This window comes from Hypanus sabinus, chromosome 25 (assembly GCF_030144855.1).
Source record: "Hypanus sabinus isolate sHypSab1 chromosome 25, sHypSab1.hap1, whole genome shotgun sequence".
In the NCBI taxonomy this organism is placed as follows: Eukaryota; Metazoa; Chordata; class Chondrichthyes; order Myliobatiformes; family Dasyatidae; genus Hypanus; species Hypanus sabinus.
The window spans coordinates 2,628,911-2,653,095 of record NC_082730.1 but is presented as its reverse complement, the minus strand read 5'-3'; the positions used below and the strand labels follow the sequence as shown (position 1 = coordinate 2,653,095).

General features: G+C 43.0%; 1 protein-coding gene across 10 annotated transcripts in view; it reads right to left on the bottom strand.

Moving 5' to 3' along the window:
- LOC132380936 (T-lymphocyte surface antigen Ly-9-like) overlaps nt 1-24,185 on the bottom strand; it is an 81,514-nt gene that overhangs the window by 51,598 nt on the left and 5,731 nt on the right. For 9 of the 10 annotated variants that reach the window (XR_009507878.1, XM_059949912.1, XM_059949908.1 and 6 more), the window contains exon 2: nt 578-898. Coding sequence is in view for 9 of the 10 variants with exons in the window: in XM_059949912.1 (XP_059805895.1) it covers nt 578-898 (321 nt within the window). In the remaining variant the exon portion in view is untranslated. Of the gene's footprint in view, nt 1-577; nt 899-7,844; nt 8,109-24,185 lie in introns of those variants that run through there. The other variant, XM_059949906.1, reaches the window with a different exon arrangement.

Here is a 24,185-nt window from a genome sequence, read left to right as displayed (position 1 = left end):
CATATTGCTGTGTGTGAGTGTGCCGTTGTGTCCGTGTACTGTGTCACTCACTGGGACACTATATTCAGTGTAATGAATACACAGGGTCTCATTCAGAACAGCACAGCATGAAGACTGAGGAATAAACACCTTGCTGACCTCCTGGGAAATAGACAAGACAACAAGGATTCTTGAATATAACAGACTCGGGCTTTGAACTGGGGATACAGAAGGCTCTGTGTAACTGACCCACAGGTATAGACTGTTCAGCCATCCACCAGTCCCTCCCACTCCTTCGGCCCATCTCCCATTGCCCCCTTCCCCATCTGCCAATCTCCTCCAGCCTCGGACACACGAGGTTCTCCATTGACAGTTCAATGCTTCACAGCCTCTGGTCCAGCCTGCAGGATGTGGTGAGTGTGTCCTCCAGCCTCACACTGAATCAGCCACACTACATTGGGACCGTGAGCCCAGATGTGGACATGGGCAGTCTGTGGGGTTCAGTAAACAGGGAACTTGCAGGATCTGCTCTCACCCATTAATTGGGGGTGTTTCAGGAACTGATGAAACCCGGGCCCCTCTGCAAGGTCTCACTCACCATCAACCTGCAGTCGCTTTGCTCTCTGAGTCTGTTCTCCTGAACGTGCTGTAACGGTCAGCTCATAATCACCAGCGTCCTGTTTCTGTAGATCACGGATTTCCAGGCTGAAGTCCCCGGGATGAAAAGTTATCCGTCGCTTGTATTCCTCAGGTCCGTAATACTCAATGTTCTTGTTTGAATATGTCACTAGCTTCTTTCTGGGTGATAACAGTCTCCACACAACCTCAGCAATGTCTGGTCCAGCCGGGATCTTAGCAGGTAGGGAGACCCAGCCTCCCTGAGCTCCATTCACAGTTGTAGGGGAAGCCCCAGTCCCAGCTGAGGAGAGAAGAGGAGACAGTCAGCAGGATCACAGTTACAAGAGCAGACCATGCGGCCCATCATCTGGCTCCCAACCCTGAGAGAGACCTGGCACACAGTTCCTACATCACACAGTGAGCCCACTGGGGGAACACTCTCTACACCCTGCCCTGAGGAAGGAATGGCAAATTGGATCCAGTCTTCAGAAAAGGTGGCTGTGGTGCTTGAGGGTGTGAACACAATGAGGAAATACAGGAAACCACCATCTACACTGTCCCAGATTCGCCATTTTGTAGCGCATGGAGTAAGCCGCATCTTCAGCGGCTCCACTTTTTTAAATACTTTATATCCCACTGACAGACTTCTTTTAAGTTTGATGATTTATTACTTCTACTGAAGGATTTATGATTTAATTACAATGGCCGAAAGAAGTTGTTCTGGTATTGAACTGAGAAGCAGCAAGACTTTTCCTGAAATGGAGCAAACTGAACAAATCAAGAAAGTGGAGGAACCTTTTACTTTAGCAGGAATATTTTCTTTAATACAAGACATGAAGTCAGAATTTGGATGGATTAACACTAAGATTGATAAGCTGATGGACTCCAGTGGGAAGCTTGAAAAATGTATCTCTATTGTTCAAGATTCTCTGAAAAATTTGGCCTTTCAACTTCAGACGCTTATTAATTGAATTGAGAACAAACATGATCTATTCAGGCAAACTATTAAAGATCAAGGAATGAAGAAATCTTCAATGGAAAAGAAAATAATGAAATTACCTCAGAACCATCTAAAACGAAGAAAAAAAATGGTTGATTTAGATAGCAGAGGGCATCGAAGAAATTTGCGTATCCTAGAACTGCCTGAAAATGCTGAAGCTGGCGATCTGTTAAAGTTCTTCTCAGATATGTTATTGGCACTTTTTTAGTGAGACCCTGGAAGCTAGCCCTATAGTTGATAGAGTCCATTTTCTCAGCGTTCATCTGAATTACATCCTCGACCAATTGTACTTTGTCTGCATTACTATCCAACCAAAGAAGCCATACTTCGAAAAGCCAGAAAAAAATGAAAGATAATCCTTAAATCGACAGAGATTCGTATAAATGAAGATTATCCCCCTGAGATCTTTGCCGAAAGAAGGAAATACCGAGAAGTCATGAGTGAAATGTATAAATTCAATTTATACCCCTCCCTTCGCTATCCAGCACAGCTGATAATTTTTCCTAAATGTTCTCAGTCACTGAGAATCTACTCTCCCCAGGGGGGATGGAGTACATAAAAATTCTTAAAGTTAAGCCGATTACTCAATAGGTAATTCTGACGTGTTCTGATGTATGAGATGTTTATGGGTCTCCTGAATTAAGTTTATTCTATACTTTTTTAGTCTCTGGTATGGGACGTGGCTGATTAAACTTTTTTTTTACTTATTAATAATTAGTATATACATAATTGTTTTGTAGGGAACTCTTACAGTATTATCCTGTAATGGTCTGTACAGGACCTGTTGTGTATTAATCTTTTTACATCTTTTGTTTGTCTCAATACTAATATAGTTTTAGTTTTGCTATATATATATACACCCATTTATTCTTTTTTTCTTTTTTGAGAGAAAGAACTTTGTAATATTATTTTCTCAGATTTATTTTTCTTTGAATATGTTATTGATGCTTTAGCTGATTTTAAGATGGCCGTGGCCGTTTATGTTTTTATTACTGTTAGACATAACATTGTAGAAGTTGAATTTTGTTTGTTCCTTTTATTATGGCTATCTTGGGTGGGATTTTTACTTTAAATTAATATATGTAGCTGCAAAATGGAAAATAGGGTCAGGGGTTATTAGTTTAGCATTTGGGCAGCCTATTGGTTACTGTCTTTCTTTCTTTTTGGGAAGTCGGGGAGGCTATTAGAATAGTTTGTTTTCTAGTTTGGGCAGTTCTTTTGATGGATTTTTTTCTTGCAAATACATCACTCCTTCTAGTTGTACCTGTGCCTTTTGGTTCAATCTGTGCTTGCGAAATAGTTCTTTTATAAAATATTAAATCAAATTTTAAACATGGATGTTAATAAAGTTAATATAATATCTTGGAATTGGAATGGTGTGAATCACCCCATTAAGCGTAAAAAGATTTTTAAGAAATTAAAAACACAACACAGATATTATTTTTGCAAAAGAAAATCATATACAGTAACAGGATGAGGACAGATTTTTCAAATTTTAGAAAGGATCTTTGTATCATTCGTTGTCAACTAATAAAGTAAGTAGTGTATCTATTTTTCTTAGCCCCAAAATCCCTTTTGTACACTTTAATACTATTATTGATTCAATTGGAAGACACTTAATTGTTACTGGTTTATTAAGTGAGCAAAAGGTAGCTCTGGTGTGTGTATATGCACCTAATGTAGATAATTCTGATTTGTCTAAGAAACTTTTATTTCAGCTACTGAATTTGAATGAATATAAGTTGATCATGGGCAGTGACTTTAATTGTTATCTGAATCTAGCGATTGACAGGTCATCAACCAATCCGTCGCTTCCCAATAAAGCAGTGGTGTGTATTAATTTTTTACTAGAATATGGCCTGGTCGATATCTGGAGATATAAACACCCCAACGACAAAGATTTCTCTTTTTTCTCACACGCTCATCATAAGTATTCTCGAATTGATGACTTTTTTTTAGATACACGTTTGCTAAACTCCATCGTTGAGTGTGTGTATGACATCATTGCGTTGTCAGATCACGCACCTTTAAAGTTAACCCTGAAGTTTTCGGATAGCTTTTTGAAAATGTCACGGCAGAGATTGAACCCCTTATCGTTACAGGATCCAGCTTTTGTTAGTTTTATTAAGGAACAAATCCCTATGTTTTTTGAATCTAATACAACTGAAGGAATGTCAAACCTGGTTATATGGGACATGTTGAAATCTTTTCTTAGGGGACAGATAATTTCATATTCAGCAGCTTTGAGAAAGAAAACAAAAGTGGAATTGTCAGTGCTTATTAATAAAATTAGAGAGATAGATAAAGTGTATTCAGTTAAACCTGCTGAAGACCTATATAAAGAAAGGGTCAAACTTCAATCACAGTATGATTTGCTTCTGACCTTTCCCAATTAACAGCAAATTGTTAAACTAAAAAATTATTTTATATACATGGGAAAAAATCTGCTAAACTTTTGGCGGGTCAGTTAAAGGATGGGATGGTCAGAGACAGATTTCAAAAATTCATAGACCAGATAGAATTGAAACCTTAGATCCTTATGAAATTAATAAGATATTTATGGATTTCTATTCTAATCTTTATAAATCTAAATTCTCTGATAATATTATTATTATGAACAGATTTTTGCAAAAGTTAAATGTACCTCAAATTTCGACTCAAGATGTTGATATATTAGATGCCCCTATCAAACAAGAAGAGATAACCAAGGCTATATTCTCTATGCAATTAGGGAAAGCTCTGGGACCTGATGGTTATATGGTAGAATTTTACAAGACTTTTCATGAAATGCTTAAACCACCTCTTCGTCAAACATTTACCAATTCTATATCCTCTGGGACCCTTCCAAAAACATCTTATGAGGCATTAATATCATTGATTCCTAAAAAAGGAAAAGACCCACTGGAATGTGCATCCTATAGACCTATCTCTTTATTGAATGTAGATTTTAAAATTCTCTCTAAGATTCTAGCTAATAGATTTGAGAATATTTTGCCTAATGTTATCTCAAATGATCAAACAGGATTTATTAAAAATAGGTATTCACATTTTAATATTCGAAGATTGTTAAATATCATTTATTCCCCCTCAGTCACAGAATCCAAATTCTATTGTATCTGTGGATGCAGAGAAAGCTTTTGATAGGGTGGAGTGGCCTTATTTGTTTCAGGTTTTGAAGAGGTTTAATTCTGGTCCAGGATTTATTTCCCGTATTAAATTGATTTATCATGCCCTGGGTCTGTGGTTATAGCTAATAACCAGAAGCCTCCTTATTTTAAATTATGTAGAGGAACCTGTCAGTGTTGTCCTCTTAGTCCTTTATTATTTAATTTGGTTTTAGAACCACTTGCTATCACTCAGGGATTCCAATTATGTGCAGGGTATTAAGAGAGGGGATAAATTATGCAAGGTTTCATTATATGCGGATGATTTATTAGTTTACATTTCAAACCCTAGGAAATCTATTCTTTTTATGCTATTTATATTTACGGAATTTGGTATTTTCTCTGGATATAATCTTAACTTACATAAAAGTGAATTATTTCCTATTAATAATTATTCTGATTATTATGATCAAATACTTAATATTGCTAAAAACCATTTCACTTACCTTGGTATTAAAATTACTAAAAATTTTAAATACCTATATAAGTATAATTTGTCCCCTCGAATTGAATATACTCAAAAAACACTTTCAAAATGGTCGCCTATGTCTATGTCATTGATTGGTCGAATAAATACTTTACAAATGGTTATTTTACAGAAATTTTTACATACATTTCAAGCAGTTCCTTCTTTTGCTCGAAAAATATTTTTTGATAAAATAGATTCTATGATTGTGTCATACATTTGGAATAACAAAAGCTCTAGAGCGAATAAACCTTTATTGCAAAAATCAAAAAAAAGATGGAGGTCTAGTTTTACCAAACTTCACATTTTATTATTGGGCAATTAATATTCATTATATTACTTTTTGGATTCATGATATAGATAACCAGGATCGCCCTTCATGGTTACATTTGGAGGAGAATTCATTAATGGTGTTTTCTTTAGCTTCTTTATTAGGAGCTCCCCTTCCATTTTCATTCTCCAGAATAGGTAGACAAGCTCTCAATCCTATTGTTAAACATACTTTAAAAATTTGGTTTCAGTTTCATAGATTTTTTAATTGAATAACTTTTTGCTTGCCAGTAACATTTATTCTATTTTTTTTAAGCCATCAATTCTGGATAAGGCTTTTTTAACATGGAAAACTAAGGGAATAAAAACTTTTTTAGATTTGTTTTTACGGGATTGTTTAATGTCTTTTTTGCAGTTAATGGATAAATATGATATCTCTAGTGCACATATTTTTAGATACAGGTTAGGATTTTTTTACCTGATTTTCTACCAAATTATCCCTTGGTCTACTCATCAAATTTGGCTTTTTGGAGGGATGTGTTTAGAATATTATCCAAAATTATAGGTGTGGATGTAAAACCCAATTCACTCACGGCAATTTTTAGGATTATTCCAGAGGAAACAGGTAGAGTTTCTGCTTCTGCTCAACATGCCTTTTCAACTTTACTGGCTAGGAGTGCTATCTTGCTATACTGGAAAGATTCTGATCTGCCTAGTGTTTTTAACTGGCTCTCCTCCATTATGTCATGTTTAAGTCTGGAGAAAATTAGAAGCCAGGCATTTGACACATCTTTTAATTTTGAGCAAGACTGGTGACCCTTTATTAAATATTTTAATATGATTTAATTTATTTTTTATTTATCTATTTTTCTTTATTTTCTGTAGGGAAAATTTCTCCTTATCCACGAAGGTTCAGAGGTGACTGGAAGGATGTTTCCTTTCTTCTTCTTTCTTCTAATTTTATCCTCGAACTGCCCAAAGTTTCTTTTCTTTTTTTTTGTTTTAGTTTAGTTTACTGTTTTTTTTTCTTTTTATATAATAAAATTTCCAATCTTTTTTTATGATTTGTTAAGAGGAGTTTGTATTATATATAGAACAGTGTAACATTATACTTATCTGATTTTGACAATATATACTTTTTTTGCTGATTATACGTCTTTTGTATTATGTGTTTGCCAAAAATTCTCCTCTGATTTGTATATTTTTTTTCACTGGAAAATCAATAAAAAAAAGTGAAAATAAAATAAAAAATACATTGTCCCTTCACCCACACCCAGTGTACAGGTCATAAACAGAATGAAACTCGTCCGCACTGTCCCTTTGTAGAGGTCGACCGTGGCACTGATCCTCTCGGCTGACCCTGACAACTGATTCTTTACAGTGACGTTGTTGGATTAACTTCTACAAATTTTGTTTTTTAATTGTCCTTTTCCATGTGGTTTTAGCTTTCTTTCTGAGTTTATGTTTGAATTATCACCTATTTGTTAACTTTTAATGAACATAGTATCTTTGGTTCTAGCTTTCTATGGGGGGAGGGGAAGGAGAACTAGCTCGAAGATGGGGTGTGAAGTCATGTGTGTGGGGAAAGGTAAAGATGAGAAAATCTGCAGATGCTGGAAATCTGAGCAACGCTCACAAAATGCTGGAGGAACCCATCAGGCCAGGCAGCATCTAGGGAAAAGAGTAAATAGTCTAAGTTTCGGGCCGAGACCCTTCATCAGACAAAGGAAAAGAGCTGGAGAGGAAGGTATCTGCCAAGAGAGAACAGAGGGCAATGGGTGAAGGGGAAAAAGAAGGAGAATTTATGTTTCAAAGGTACATCATTGTGTTTTGAGTCTGTGCCCTGTGTTCAAAGACACCCGCCCCCATATGAAACATCCTCTCCACATCCATCTATTCAATTCTTTCAATATTCAGAAACAAAATCAGAATCAGGTTTATTTTCACTGGCATGTGTCATGAAATTTGTTAACTTAGCACTAGCAGTTCAATGCAATACATAATCTAGAGGAGAAATAATAATAATAATAATAATACTACTACTACTACTACTACTACTAATACTACTACTACTACTAATAATAATAATAATAATAATAATAATAATAAATGAATGTAACCCTCAGGCTTGCCCAGTTCGTGTTTGTCTAGGGAAACAGCCTTTGGCCCTGCCAAACTGGGTAATCACATTTGTGTGGATGCTATGTAATGTACCCCCATTTACAAGCCCACAACACAAAATATGCAATTAAATGATTGAACTTTATGAACCTTAATATGAACATAGGGTTAATATTGAAAATAAAAAAAAGGGCCCAAGTCAAGTCAAAGTCACGTTGGAGCTCACTCAGTAGTCCTTCTTCTTCTTCCATCGGTCTCCTCTGTGTGTCGCCAACCTTCGGACTCTCAGATCCCAGTCCACACCGTCTAGTGGTCTACCAGATCTCTCCACACACGTCTTCCCTCTTCATCTCTGCTCGACAAAAGACCGCAAAACAAATCTTTCCACACTCACAAGACACAGCAACAATCTCTTTCCTGGCTAGCATGTATCCTGTTATCTCCAGCCATAACCCAAACATTGCTGCTACAGAGAAACCATTACCTCAGCAGTGAACATTACAAAGAAGCTATGACATTAGCAGTGAAAACTTACAACTTACCCCACCAAATTTAGTCATGTCCTCATGACGTTGAGATAATTTGCCAGACCTTCCTGCAAAACACAAAGCCCAATCCAGGTACAAAAGGCAGTGACATTGCTCCTCAAAACAGTAAAGATCACGCCCTGTTCTCCAGGTGCTACATAGGCCAACCTAACTAGTGGTCTCCTAATTCTCTGAGACCTCCGTACCTCCTCACCAAACTCTTCAGGCTCAGACGCTATTGGGGATACTTCGGGTCTGCTTGGAGAATCCTCCCTCAGTCTATCACGCAGGCCCCCCCTACAACTTGGAGCCCTCTGTCCCGTGTCCAGGCCCCGCTTCCTCTCTTTTGGGGTCCTGCTGTAACCCCCCTCCCCTGCCACTTCATTGGATGCAGTGGGAGAAGGTCCAGGAGTCTCTTCCTCAATCAAGGGGGAGTTAGAGAAAGGAAGCATGTACCACACATCCAGATCATCCTCCTCTGAATCAGTTTCCCTCTCATGGGTGGGGCCCGGCCCAGCCTTTCCCGCTCTGGGCCCTGCAGTCACCCCATGTTTTCACAGAGTCCTCTTACTAGGTGTAGGCTCCAAGTTGAGCTCTGGGTCTACCTGCATCTCTAGTCCCAAGGGCAACATGTGGTTCCGATGAAGAATCTTGACAGGCCCATTCCCCTCCTCTGGCTTCACCCAGAAAACTGGTGGGTTCGACATTTGTCTCTCCACCACATAGGGTGTGGCCGCCCGGTGGTCAGCCAACTTGTGCTTTCCAGGTGTCCCCAAATGAGGATTCGGTCTTCCAGCAGGAGTTGGGAGAACCTCACTTTCTGATCATAACTCATAGGGCATAGTCCTCAACTTCTCAACTCCGAACATGCCCAGTAACTCATGGATGAGTGTGCTCTTGAAATCTCGTCCCTGATCACAATGGATCCACCTGGGAAAGCCACAATGAATGGAGTACTTCTCCCTTAACACTTTTGCCACTGTAGACACCCTCTGGTCCTTGGTAGGAAAAGCCTGAGCATATCTGGTGCAGTGGTTCGTGATGACTAAGACATTCACCGTGTTGCTGGTATCGGGTTCTATGGACAGGAAATCCATACACACCAGGTCCAGGGGCCCTGCACTCTGCAAGTGGTACAAAGGAGGGGCTGACATAGGCCGTGTCTTTCGCCGAGTGCAGTGAATGCACAACTTGCAGTATTTTTCAAGCTCTGACTTCATTCAGGGCCAGTAAAACCGGTCTCTGAGCAATCCATAAATCTTTTCCACCCCCAGATGTCCAGAATCATCATGAAGTGACTTCAATAAAGTCCTCCAATACTTCTCAAGCAGAACCAGCTGGCAACGCCGAGGTCGGTCAGGGGCTGATGTGACCCGGTATCAGAACCAGTTCTACAACTCCAACCGAGGCCATTCTTTCAGTATTGAGGCACCAAAGGGTGTTTCGTCTTCTCTGCCTGAGCCATGTCTTCCTTTTCTACTGCTGCCCAAATAGTACCGATCTCGCTGAGCAGCTGCCACCTGCCCAGAACTCAATTCTGGCAGCTGATTCGTCTTCAGAGCAGCCAGGTTACCGTAAACTTGGGACATAACATCATCAGAAGCCCCCAATTGATCCACTGCTCGATCCGGCCTCTCATTACACTCGGCCTTCATGGCAATGGCAAACTGATACATGGCCTTCACCTCAGGGGCAGGAACACCCTCCCACTCCTCGTCCGTGTCTAGTCCCTCATGCACCTGTCGGGACAAAGCATCTGCATCAACGTTCTAGCTCCCCAGCTGGTACTTCAGGCTGAAATCATAGGCAGGCAACGCTGCCAATCATCAATGGCCCATGGCATCCAGTTTCACCGATGTCAGAATATAAGTTAGCGGGTTGTTGCCCATGCTCACCTCAAACTTGGCCCCGTAGAGGTAGTCACTCAGCTTATCCACCACTGCCCATTTCAACGCCAGGAATTCCAATTTGTGCATGGGATAGTTTCTCTCGGAGGGCAACAAACTCTGGCTGACAAACGCCACAGGGCTCAACCCAGTGCTCTCATCCTGATACAGGATGCCCCCTAAACCGTCTCGGCTGGCATCTGTGCACAGTACATATGGTATTCGGGGGTCCGCAAAAGCCAGCACCGGCACCAGCACCTGGGTCAGCAACTCCTTCAGTGACTGAAAAGCCTCCTCACATTTTACATCCCACCTCTGTCCAAAGGGCTCCAGTGGGTTTGGATATTTTCCACCCTCCTGTCCTTTTCCTCCTCCCTTTCTTCCCCAAAGGAGGGTAACCACACAGAAGCTGATACAAGGGATGAGTCACTTTGACAAAGCCCTTCACAAATCTCTGATAATAACCACAGAACCCAAGGAACGAATGCAGAGCGCTCACAGTCTGGGGCCTTAGTCAAGTGGTCACCGCTTCTATCTTAGCCGGGTCTGTAGCTACTCCAATTCATGATATTAGGTGTCCAACATAGCTAACAGATGTTTTGCAAAACTGGAGGTTGTCCAGGGAAAGTTTTAACCCTTCAGCTTTCAAGCAGCCGAGCACCTTCAGCAGCCTCACTTCAAGTTCTTCCAAGGTGAATCCAAATACTATGAGGTCATCCAAATACACCAACACCTTAAGCAAGTTCATATCCCCCATCGTCTTCTCCATGACCCTCTGGAATATCACAGTGGCTCCCAATATGCCCTGGGGCATCCTTTCGAACTGGAAGAATCCCAGGAGACATGTAAATGCCGTATTCTCTTTGTCGGCCTCACTTATTGGGATCTGGTAATATCCACTGCTTAAATCCAGCATATTAAACCCCTTCGCACAACTCAGACAGGCCAACGCGCCCTCGACCCTCGAGAATGCATATTGGTCAGGGACGGTGCATGTTTTCAGAGTCCTATAGTCCACACACAAGCATGCCTTCCCATTCTTCTTCTGGGCCACTACTATTGAGGACACATAGGGGCTTCAGGACTCAGTGATGATCGCAGTTTCCTTTAACTTACACAAAATGCTGCTGCACGTCTTCCACATCTGCAGGGGCCAGTCGCCACAACCTCTCTCTGAACGGGGTGTCCACGGTCACCCAGATGATGTGACAAGTGCTCTTGGAACAACACACATCAAACTCGCAAATGGAAGACACCTTCCAGCTTCAACATCTTCTCTACCAGCCTCCCTTTCCAACACAGTGGCACAGGGGAGTCCTCGAAGTTCAATGACTCAGCTGCCAACTTTTCCCACTTTTCCAATAGTTTCTCTCTGGCGCACCTCACAGGGTTACTAGACATTACCGTCACTGGAAACAAATGCGCCAGGGGCATCCCCCCACTTGAAGGTGACCACCCTCTTTGTAGTGTACCTGATGATCATTGCCATCCTGTTCGCCTGATCAACCGAGGGCTTCTGCAGTTCGAGCCTCACCACTACACCAGCAGGAAATCCCGACTCCCTCTCATGGTCTTCCGGAGCGTCTGCTAAGAGAGCTTCGCCCTCAGGCACTCTGGGAAATCTGGATGTCCCCATCACCCTCACTGCTTCCTCGGGTTGTACCACCCTAGGCTTCGACTGGGTGAACCACACAGTCCCTCGTTTAAATTCAGTATCTTGCCCAATGCTGCCACGCACTTTCTCAAAAGCTGCCCGATACCCCGGGTGCAGAGACAATGTCCCCAAACAGCTCTCGCCAGCCTTCTCCTCACAGACCCCCATGAGACTCCTCACAAGAAAGGTGGTGGTCCCCAGCGGAATTGAAACGTTGCCCAACTCAACAGGGTCCGGACAAATCAGCACCAATGTATCAAGAACCTCAGTCACTCCATTCAAAAACTCCGGTTTCACTGCCAAATAACCATCATAGGGATAATCACCAACACTGAGACCCCAAATCTCCAATGAACTAAATGGTCTCAAGGGTAAATGCTTCAGATACTGGTTGTAAAATGAACCATACAGTAATGTGACCTGCGACCTGTTGTTGAGTATGGTTTTAGTGTATTTGTGTATAAAGCCATTTAGTGTACAGCTTTAAACTAGAATGGTTGGGGTTGGGAATCAAATTGAAGAGACTAGGAGAGAGGAGGTTAGTTGACAAATAGAGAAAGCTTGTAGACAGTGTATGAGGGAGGATAGGTAGGAGATAGAGAAGGGGAGCACTCAGACAGAAGATGTAGGGGAGAATGAAGAAAAAGAAGATAATAAAATTGTTTGCACTGTTAGGGATAAACAGAGAGTAAGAGGTGGAGAATTTCTTAAATGCATTTATTTTAATGCTAGGAGCATTGTAAGAAAGGTGGATGAGCTTAAAGCATGGATTGATACCTGGAAATATGATGTTGTAGCTAATAGTGAAACAGGTTTGCAGGAGGGGTGTGATTGGCAACTAAGTATTCCTGGATTTCGTTGCTTCAAGTGTGATACAATCAGAGGGGAAAGAGGGGGAGGTGTTGCGTTGCTTGTCAGGGAAAATATTACAGCGGTGCTTTGCAGGATAGATTGTAGAGCTCGTCTAGGGAGGCTATTTGGGTGGAATTGAGGAATGGGAAAGGTGCAGTAACACTTATAGGGGTGTATTATAGACCATCTAATGGGGAGTGAGAATTGGAGGAGCAAATTTGTAAGGAAATAGATGATATTTACAGTCAGCATAGGGTTGTGATTGTGGGAGATTTTAATTTTCCACACATAGACTGGGAAGCCCATTCTGTAAAAGGGCTGGATGGTTTGTAGTTTGTAAAATGTGTGCAGGATAGTTTTTTTGCAGCAATATGGAGAGGTACCAACTAGAGAAGGGGCAGTGTTGGATCTCCTGTTAGGGAATGAGATGTCAGGTGATAGAGGTATGTGTTGGGGAGCACTTCGGGTCCAGTGATCACAATGCCATTAGTTTCAATATAATTATGGAAAAGGATAGGTCTGAACACAGGGTTGAGATTTTTGATTGGAGAAAGGCTAACTTTGAAGAGATGTGAAAGGATTTAGAAAGAGTGGATTGGAACAATTTGTTTTATGAGAAGGATGTAATAGAGAAATGGAGGTCATTTAAAGGTGAAATTTTGAGGGTACAGAATCTTTATGTTCCTGTTAGGTTGTAAGGAAAAGTTAAAAGTTTGAGACAGTCATGGTTTTCAAGAGATTTTGGAAACTTGGTTCAGAAAAAGAGAGAGATCTACAATAGGTATAGGCAGCATGGAGTAAATGAGGTGCTCGAGGAATATAAAGAATGTAAACAGAACTTTAAGAAAGAAATTACAAAAGCTAAAACAAGAAATGAGTAAACACGAGGAAATCTGCAGATGCTGGAAATTCAAACAACAACACACACAAAATGCTGTTGGAACACAGCAGGCCAGGCAGCATCTCTAGGGAGAAGCACGTCGACATTTCGGGCGGAGACCCTTCATCAAGAAGATATGACGTTGCTTTGGCAAGTAAGGTGAAAATAAATCCAAAGGGTTTCTACAGTTATATTAATAGCAAAAGGATAGTGAGGGATAAAATTGGTCCCTTAGAGAATCAAAGTGGACAGCTATGTGTGGAGCCAAAAGAGATGGTGGAGATTTTGAACAATTTATTTTCTTCAGTATTCACTAAGGAGAAGGATATTGAATTGCGTAAGCAAAGGGAAACAAGTAGGGTAGTTATGGAAACTATGATGATTAAAGAAGAGGAAGTACTGGGGCTTTTAAAGAATGTAAAAGTGGATAAGTCTCTGGATCCTGACAGGATATTCCCTAGGACCTTGAGGGAAGTTAGTGTAGAAATAGCAGCGGCTCTGACAGAAATATTTCAAATGTCATTAGAAATGGGGATAGTGCCGGAGAATTGGTGCATTGCTTGTGTGATTCCATTGTTTAAAAAGGGCTCTAAGAGAAAACCTAGCAATTATCAGCCTGTAAGTTTGACGTCAGTGGTGGGTAAATTAATGGAAAGTATTCTTAGAGATGGTATATATAATTATCTGGATAGACAGGGTCTGAATAGGAATGGTCAACATGGATTTGTGCGTGTAACGTCGTGTTTGTCAAGTCTTTTTGGATTTTTTGAAGAGGTTACTAGGAAAGTTGAAGAGGGTAAAGCAGTGGATGTTGTCTATATGGACTTCAGAAAGGCCTTTGACAAGGTTCCACACGGAAGTTTAGTTAGGAAGGTTCAAACGTTAGGTATTAATATTGAAGTAGTAAAATAGATTCAACAGTGGCTGGATGGAAGATGGCAGAGAGTAGTGGTGGATAACTGCTTGTCAGGTTGGAGGCCGGTGACTAGTGGTGTGCCTCAGGGATCTGTACTGGGTCCAAAGTTGTTTGTCATTTACATTAAGGATCTGGATGATGGGGTGATAAATTGGATTAGTAAGTATGCAGATGATACTAAGATAGGTGGTGTTGTGGTTAATGAAATAAGTTTTCAAAGCTTGCAGAGAGATTTAGGCCAGTTAGAAGAGTGGGCTGAAAGATGGCAGATGGAGTTTAGAATGCAGTACAACATGAGTGATCGAGGAATAATGGTGCATATTTCCCTGAAGGTGGAATCTCATGTGGATAGGGTGGTGAAGAAAGCTTTTTGTATGCTGGCCTTTATAAATCAGAGCATTCAGCACAGGAATTGGGATGTAATGTTAAAATTGTACAAGGCACTGGTGAGGCCAAATTTGGAGTATTGTGCACAGTTCTGGTCACAGAAAAATAGGAAAGATGTCAACAAAATAGAGACAGTACAGAGAAGATTTGCTAGAATGTTATCTGGGCTTCAGCACCCAAGTTACAGAGAAAGGTTGAGCAAGTTAGGTCTTTACTCTTTGAGGCATAGAAAGTTTAGAGTGGACTTGATAGAGGTATCAAAAATTATGAGGGGGATAGACAGAGTTGACGTAGAAAGGCTTTTGCCATTGAGATTAGGGGAGATTCAAACAAGAGGTCATGAGTTGAAAGTTAGGGGGCAAAAGTAGGGAACTTCTTTACTCAGAGAGTGGTAGCTGTGTGGGATGATCTTCCAGTAGAAGTGGTAGAGGCAGTTCGGTATTGTCATTAAAAAAAAATTGGATAGGTATATGGACAGGAAAGGAATGAAGGGTTATGGGCTGAGTGCAGGTTGGTGGGATTAGGTGAGAGTAAGCATTCGTCACGGACTAGAAGGGCTGAGATGGCCTGTTTCCGTGCTGTAATTGTTATATGGTTATATATTCCCTCTATCTGTAGCGACACACTGGAGACGGGTCCCAGTAAGTCTTCAGGAATAGGGTCTTTCGCTTTTGGGAATTCCTTGATACATTGCTGGGAACGTGTTCCCCCAGAGACACCAGGTCATTCCCTCACTGGGTCTCCTCCATGTTTCCCGACACCTCTCCCCACTTGGATACTCAGGGGCTCGCTCTTCGAGGGGCTTCCTACCGCTCACATCCCTGTTGGAAGCGTTCCTCTTCCCCACAGGTATAGAAGATGCTACTGGCTCTTTATCTTCTTGCAGGAACCCCAGCCACCTTAGGGATGGCCCCCTCTACCGGTCCTATCATATGGAAGGAACACACCCACTGTTAACTCCAGGGATATCTCAGTTCTCACCTCTGCCACCGCCTCCTTTACCAGTTCCCTGGTTCGGGGGGCCCCAGTCACTTCACCACAAGGGGCTACTACGGAGGACTGCACCCTGCTGATGGAGTCCTCTTGTGGCCCTAACGAGTTCTCCTCCTCCCACACCTCTCTGATCAGCTGAACGAATGAGGGAGGGGACGCGTTTTACGGGACTGCCGGAGACCCCAAGCGATCATGTCCTAGGGCTGGGCGCTCTTGGCTATCTGTCCATCCTTAACTTACCCACCTCAGCCGCCTGAATGAACCCCCTCCCCTCAGTGCCACAAACAAATTAGCTGTCTCTCTAGCCGAAAAAGATACACTGAAAGCTTCTCCCCCTCTCCTGACGCATGTTTGAAATTCCCCTATGAGCTACAGGGGGTTTCCTGTTGTACCAAATGTGCTCTCTAATGTGTCTGGATACTTAGCAAGGGGAGCAGAGGGTTGGTTAACTGTCACTGCTCTTACGACATCAGCTGCCAACCCCTTCAAACTTTCAATTAATCTCTGTCATTTTTCGTCATCAGAGCACCGCCACTCACCTCACAACTGAGAGCTCTGCTCCACCCTCATCTCATACTCCTCTTCTCCCTCGGGTGAGGGCGTTATTCCAGAGAAAATTCTTATCTTCCGGCGGGGACCCCCTGCCTGTCCACTGCGCCACTTATTCACCAGGGAGGTGAGGGCTGATGCCAACTCAAAACCCTCACTCTTCACCGGGGGACGGGGACTAATTAAACTTTCCTAATCTGACCACTCCTCAGAAACGATAGAACCCTGTCTCTGAAATCTCCGCCCCCAACTGTGGGTAACTCAGCTTGTGACCCAGCCTGCTGGGCTCCCTTCTCTTCCTCCCTGACAGAATGGACGGGCCACGGCCCCGCCTCAGCTGGGTCACCGATAGACGCTGGCAGTCCCGCCATCGTCAGTGCCAGTCTGAACTAAAGCAAGCTCTGAGCCCGCTATTTTATCAAATCTTCACGCAACGATTTCAACTTTTCCAGCAACTTTAACCATACTCAAAAATCAAATTAACAGTTAATCCGGGATATGAATATTCACCCCACTCAGTACGGATGCATTAATTACCAGCAACCCCAAAGAGGCACACCACTACTGTACCCCAGCAGCATCCATACCAGCACAGATTTAAACAGGGCAATCACACAGTATCCAATGGAATCAATCCAGGACGTAGCCCCCACTGTTGTAACCCTCAGGCTCACCCAGCTCATGTTTGTCTAGGGGAAACAGCCTTCAGCCCTGCCAAACTGGGTAATCATATTTGTGTGATGCTGTGTAATGCACCCCCATTTACAAACCCACAACGCAAAATATCAGACAATACACCATATGCAATTAAATGATTTAGCATTATGAATCTTAATATGAATATAGGGTTAGTAATGAAAATAAAAAAGGGCCCAAGACAAGTCAAAGTCACGTTGGAGCTCACTCAGTAGTCCTTCTTCCACCATCGGTCTCCTCTGTGTGTCGCCGACCTTCGGACCCTCAGATCCCAGTCCACACCGTCTGGTGGTCTACCAGATCTCTCCACACACGTCTTCCCTCTTCATCTCTCCTCGACAAAAGACCGCAAAACAAATCTTTCCACTCTCACAAGACACAGCAACAATCTCTATTGGCTAACATGCATCATGTTATCTCTAGTCATAGCCCAAATATTGCCTGCTACTGAGAAACCGCTACTTCAGCAGTGAACATTACAAAGAAGCCATTACTTTAGCAGTGAAACCTCACAGCGCATTACATAAGGAATTACATCAATTTACAGTATACGTATATTGAATTGATTAAAATAGTGCAAAAACAGAAATAATGTATATTTAAAAAGTGAGGTAGAGTCTGACGGTTCAATGTCCATTTAGGATTCGGATGGCAGAGAGGAAGAGCTGTTGCTGAATCACTAAGTCCATGCCTTCAGGCTTCTGTATCTCCTACCTGATGGTAACAGTGAAAATAGAGCATACCTTGGGTGCTGGAGGTCCTTAATGATGGATGCTGCCTTTCTGAAACACTGCTCCTTGAAGAATACCTGGTTATTTTGTCAGCTAGAACCCAAGATGGAGCTGACTAAATTTAGAACCATCTGCAGCATCTTTCAATACATTTCAATGAGATTGCACCACACAAACCCCCGTCATTCTCTAAATGTACAGGCCCAGAGCAATCAATTATCAACTCCTTCATCTTCTTGGGCCCTTAGCTCCCAGGGAAGCATAGGCTACCAATGAACTCCCATCTCCGTCGCCCTCTAGAGGGTGGACCTGGCATGTTCCCATCATCTAATTTCAGCCTCCACATCTCTCCCCTGTGTGTTTACTGAATTAAACTTCCAAAGAAAGGTGAGCGTCAACCTTTGAGAACAATGGAATACTTCTCTCTACATCAAATTTCATCACTACAATAAAGCCTTTGATAGCAGACAGAATCACCATATGGAAACTTATGAAACATTATGGAATACCGCAGAAGTTTTTCAATATATTTAGGAACTCCAACAACAACATGTCATGCAAACTCGTACAAGTGGGAAAACTGGAAGAAAGCTTCAATGTCAACACTGGCGTGCAGCTGGGATGTTTGGCTCCTTTCCTCTTCCTATTGGCAACAGAGAGGATAATGAAACAGACAACCATAGAACCACAAAACATTACTGCACGGAAACAGGCCTTTTGGCCCTTCTTGGCTGTGCCAAACCATTTTTCTGTCTAGTCCCACTGACCTGCACCTGGGCCAGATCCCTCCAAACTCCTCTCATCCATATACCTGTCCAGATTTTTCTTAAATGTCAAAAGTAAGCCTGCATTCACCACTTCATCTGGCAGCTCATTCCACACTCCCACCACTCTCTGCATAAAGAAGCCCCCCCCCCAACGTTCCCTTTAAACTTTTCCCCTTCACCCTTAACACATGAATTCTGACTTTTTTTCTCTCCTGGCCTCAGTGGAAAAAGCCTGCTTGCATTCACTTTATCTATACCCATCATAATTTTATACACCTCTATCAAATCACCCCTCAAGTGAAAACAAGTGAAAAATGAAATGGAATCCAGTGGACTTTGAGGCAGCAACTTTATGACTGAGAATTTGCAGAGGACATTGCCCTATTTTCTAGATTGAACCAACAGATGCAAGAAAAATCAGCACTCTTGACTGCTAACTCCACCATGTTGGGTCTAAGACCAAATGTAGATGAAACGGAAGTGATGAAAATAAACTGCACAATCAATTGCCCCATAGTGGTGAGAGTTTCAACCCTGGAAGAACCTTTTCATTGCCGAGATAATTCTCATGAACCCCCTCTGGACCCTCTCAAATGCCAACGCATCTTTTATTAGACCACGGGACCAAAACTGCTCACAGGCCAGCAAATGTGGTCTGACCATAAAGCGTCAGCATTACCTTGTTGATTTTATATTCTGGTTCTCACAAAATGATTGCAAACATTGCATTTGTCTTTCTTACTAGCAACCTAGCCTGCAAATTAAACGTCTCATTTTATCTGCTCCTTCACTGGTTGCGGTTTATGTACTACTTGATCATAATCAGAATATCACCGGCATATGTTGTGAAATTATTTAACATTGCGGCAGCAGAACAAGATAATAGGGAGAAAAAAAATGAATTGCATTAAATGTATGCACGAATGTATAATATGTATAGAAAGCTTCTCACAGGACAGCTGTAGAAATTTTCAACACTTTTCGGTGTCAAAACAAATCTCCTCAAACTCCAAATGAAATATAGCTGCTACTTTGCCTTCATGATAACTGCGTCAATATTCTGAGTTCAGGCTAGGTCTTCAGAGATATTGGCACCCAGGAACTTGAAATTACTCACTGCCTTCACTTCTGATCTCTCACCGAGGAGTGTTTGTTTCCTCGTTTTACCTTTCCTAAAGTTCACAATCAGTTCTTTGGTCTTACAGATGTTGAGTGCAAATTAGTTACTGCAACACCACTCAGCTAGCTGCTCCTGTACGCCCTCTCATCACCACCTGAGTTTCTGTCAACAACGGTTGTACCATCAGCAAATCTATCGATGGCAGCTGAACTTTGCCTGGCCATATCCTCATGGGTGCAGACTAAGCATGCATCCCGGAGATGTGCCAGTGTTGATAGTCAGCAAAGTACAGATGTTATTTTCAATCTGCACAGATTGTGTCTTCTGGTTAGAAAGCTGAGCATCCAGTTTCAGATGGAGGTACAGAGGCCCAGTGTCTGGAGCTTCCTAGGTTTTGCAACCCATCCTATTGACTGTAATTTTGTCCTATTCTCAGCCTCTCCTTGTTAGTAGTCACACTACACATTGCCTCTATTACTGTTTTTCTTTACTGTTTCTATTTTTGCACAATTTTAATATATTGAATATACATATACATTAATTAATTTTTCTATATTATGTAGTACATTGAACTGCTGCTGCAAAGTTAACGAATTTCACGACTCATGCCTGTGATAATAAACTTGATTCTGACTCTGTAACAGCCTCTCATGATTTTTGTGGCTGAAGTTATGGTGATTGGCTGTACGGTGGGTCTATTGATCTAAAGGCAATTCCATCCTGGAAACACTATTTGCCATAGTTGGATGCATCAGCAAGGGAGATGAGGCTGAGTACAGGGCTATGGTGGGAAACTTTGTCACATGGTGTGAGCAGAATCATCTGCAGCTTAATGTGAAAAAGACAAAGGAGCTGGTGGTGGACCTGAGGAGGGCTAAGGCACCAGTGACCTCTGTTTCCATCTAAAGGATCAGTGTGGACATAGTGGAGGATTACAAATACCTGGGGATAGGAATGGACAATAAACTGGAATGGTCAAAGAACACTGGGGCTGTCTACAAGAAGGGTCAGAGCCGTCTCTAATTCCTGAGGAGACTGAGGTCCTTTAACAACTGCCGGACGATGCTGAGGATGTTCAACAAGGCTGTGGTGGCCAGTTTTATCATGTTTGCTGTTGTGTGCTGGGGCAGCAGGCTGACGGTAGCAGACACCAACAGAATCAACAAACTTATTTGTAAGGACAGTGATGTTGTGGGGGTGGAACATGACTCTCTGATAGTGGTGTCTGAAAAGAGGATGCTTTCCAAGTTGCATGCCATCTTGGACAATGACTCCCATCCACTCCATAATGTACTGGTTAGGCACAGGAGTACATTCAGCCAGAGACTCATTCCACTGAGATGTAACACTGAGCATCACAGGAAGTCATTCCTACCTGTGGCCATCAAACTTTACAACTCCTCCCTCGGAGTGTCAGACACCCTGTGCCAATGGGCTGGTCCTGGACTTATTTCCACTTGGTATGATTAACTTATTATTTAATTATTTATGGTTTTATATTGCTATATTTCTTCACTATTCTTGGTTGGTGTGGCTGTAACGAAACCCAAATTCCTTTGGGATTAATAAAGTATGTCTATCTGTCTGTCTAAACAGAAGCTGGAAATGGGGATCTGAACTGGGACATTTGGGATCCCAGACTGGGATGTGGTGTTTTAATAAATGGGAAGAGATGACAAGACAGCATCAGCCACCAAAGGTTAAACCTAAGAAAGAAGAGAACCAGACCCCTCAGAAGGCAGAGATACCCCCATTGGGACCCTTGGCTACAACCCGACTGTCTTAGGCAGTTAAACTTTCATCCAATTCACCTACGACACAATCGATCGACAGATGACACAATAGCCACTACTCTACATACCGTATTTACACATCTGGAAAAGAAGGACACTTATGTGAGAATGCTGTTCTTGGACAGTTCAGCATTCAACGCCATATCCAGGCTTGACAAGAAGCTCAGAGACCTTGGTCTTGACCCTGCTTTGTGTCACTGGATCCTGGACTTCCTGTCAGATTGCTGGCATGTGGTAAGATTGGGCTCCCTCATTCCACCCCTCTGACTCTCAATACAGGAGCCCCTCAGGGCTGTGTACTGAGTCCCGTCCTCTACTCTCTGTATATCCATGACTGTGTCACCATTCACAGCTCCAATCTGCTAATTAAATTTGCCGATGCCTCTACATTGATTGGCATAATTTCAAACAATAATAAGTTGGCCAACAGGGAAGAAGTCACCTCTCTGTCACAGTGGTGTCAAGAAAGTAACCCCTTGCTCAATGTCACAAGAAAAAAGGACTGGTTGTGGATTACAGGAGGGATGGAGATGGGCTAACCCCTATTGACATCAATGGATCTGGGGTTGTGAGGGTAAACAGCTTCAAGTTCGTCAGCATCCACATCACAGAAGACCTCATGTGGCCTGTACACACCAGCTGTGTGGTGAAAAAGGCACAACAGCACCTCTTTCACCTCAGGGGTTGAGAAAGTTTGGCATGGGCCTCCAGATCTGAAGAACTTCCTACAGGGGTGCAACTGAGAGCATACTGACTGGCTGCATCACTGCCTGGTATGGGAACTGTACCTCCCTCAATCAGAGGACTCTGCAGAGAGTGGTGCGGACAGCCCAGTGCATCTGTATTCAGCATTTCAGCATTCAACACCATAATTCCATCCAGGCTTGACAAGAAGCTCAGAGACCTCGGCCTTGGCCTTGATTTGTGTTGCTGGATCCTGGACTTCCTGCCTGATCGCTGGCAGATGGTAAGAGTGGTCTCACTCATTCCAGCCCTCTGACTCTCAATACAGGAGCCCCTCCGGGCTGTGTACTGAGTCCCCTCCTTTACTCCTTGTATATCCATGACTGCGTCACCATTCACAGCACTAATCTGCTAATTAAATTTGCCAATGATGCTACATTGATTGACCTAATCTCAAACAAGAATGAGTCGGCCTACAGAGAAGAAGTCACCATCAGAGATGGGCTAATCCCTATTGACATCAATGATCAGATGAAGACCCCTTCTGCACCTCAGTATTCGTCAAGTGGATCCGGTGTTGTGGGCACAACAGGAGAATAATGTGGGGATCGTTAAGTCCGCAGAGCCTCATCTGGACTCCGTCAGGCGTAATGCCCAATTATCCTCATCAGGCAATACAGTTTATCTCCAGAAGCCATGAATGGGAGTAAGCGACTGATTGAAATCTTATTGCATAAAGGGGATCTCAGACTAATAGGAAGCCTCTGCAATACGCTGTTATTACCCACTCCCAAGCCAGGAAACCGGATGAGTGGCGGTTTGTACAGGACTTGAGAGCTATAGATCAGATACACAGCCCATTTCACTTGTAGTGCCAGACACCGATGTGATGTTGACCTCTCTCCCGTCTATAGCTGCTGGTACACCGTAGCCGATTTGTGTTCAGCCTTCTTCTCGACACCCCTGCGCGAAGACAGAACCCGTGGACAAGGTTACCTCAGGGCTACACAGACAACCCTGCAGCATAGACAGCTGCTGTCCGTCATCATCCGGCACATTTATTACTGCCCTAAGTAGCATGATGTTACAAAATGCAGATGATTTGCGGTTCGGTCACAAACATTGAATAATCGTAGAACCGACTCTGACTTTATTAAATCACCGAGCAGCTCGAGGCCACAGAGCATCCCGATCAAAGTTGCTGCTCTGCCAATCCACAGTGACATACCTGGGGTGTGTGCTACACCAAGGCGCACCGGCGCGGGCTGGAGCGCAGAACAGCTCGAATACGGGCTCCCAGGCCGGCTAGCAAGAAGCAGATGGTGGCCTTTTCGGACATAACGAACTATCGCAGACATTGGGTCCCTGAGCATCGGCTCTATGACGCTGCCCTGCGAATCGCCATACCTCAAGCAGACCCGACACTATATCGTGGACAGAGGAGATGGAGCGAGCTTATGAAGCATTGAAGGGTGCCCTGATATAGACTCCTGCCCTGGGACTGCCAGACTGCAGTAAACTATTCCAACTGTTGGGGAACGAAGAGGAGGGCTTTTTGCCAGTGTGAGGCAGACTATTCCACACTACTTCCTCCAGTGGTCAGAGGAATGCCAGGGGTCTGAGGGCAGTGTCAGCTACAACAGTGATGGTTGAATAGACCGCACCATTAGTACCAGACCACGCTTGTTCTGTGCTGACTCTCAACTCGGCAGCTGCACAGCTCCTTACCACAGCCCGGCGAACGGGGTATGGAGGCAAGCTGCTCAGCAAATCAAATTTAACCTTCAAAAAGAGCACCGGCCCTCAACCCGGCAACACTGGTCCCTGTGGCAGAATCCTCCGAATCTCACGACTGTGTAAAAGTGGTCGAAACTGTCATGTCACCCCTACCCAACAGAGAAAGGTTGAACAAGTTAGGTCTTTATTCTTTGGAGGGTCGAAGGTTGAGGGGGGACTTGATAGAGGTATTTAAAATTATGAGAGGGATAGATCGAGTGGACGTGGATAGGCTTTTCCATTGAGAGTAGGGGAGATTCAAACAAGAGGACATGAGTTGAGAGTTAAGGGGCAAAAGTTTAGGGGGTAACACGAGGGGGAACTTCTTTACTCAGAGAGTGGTAGCTGTGTGGAAT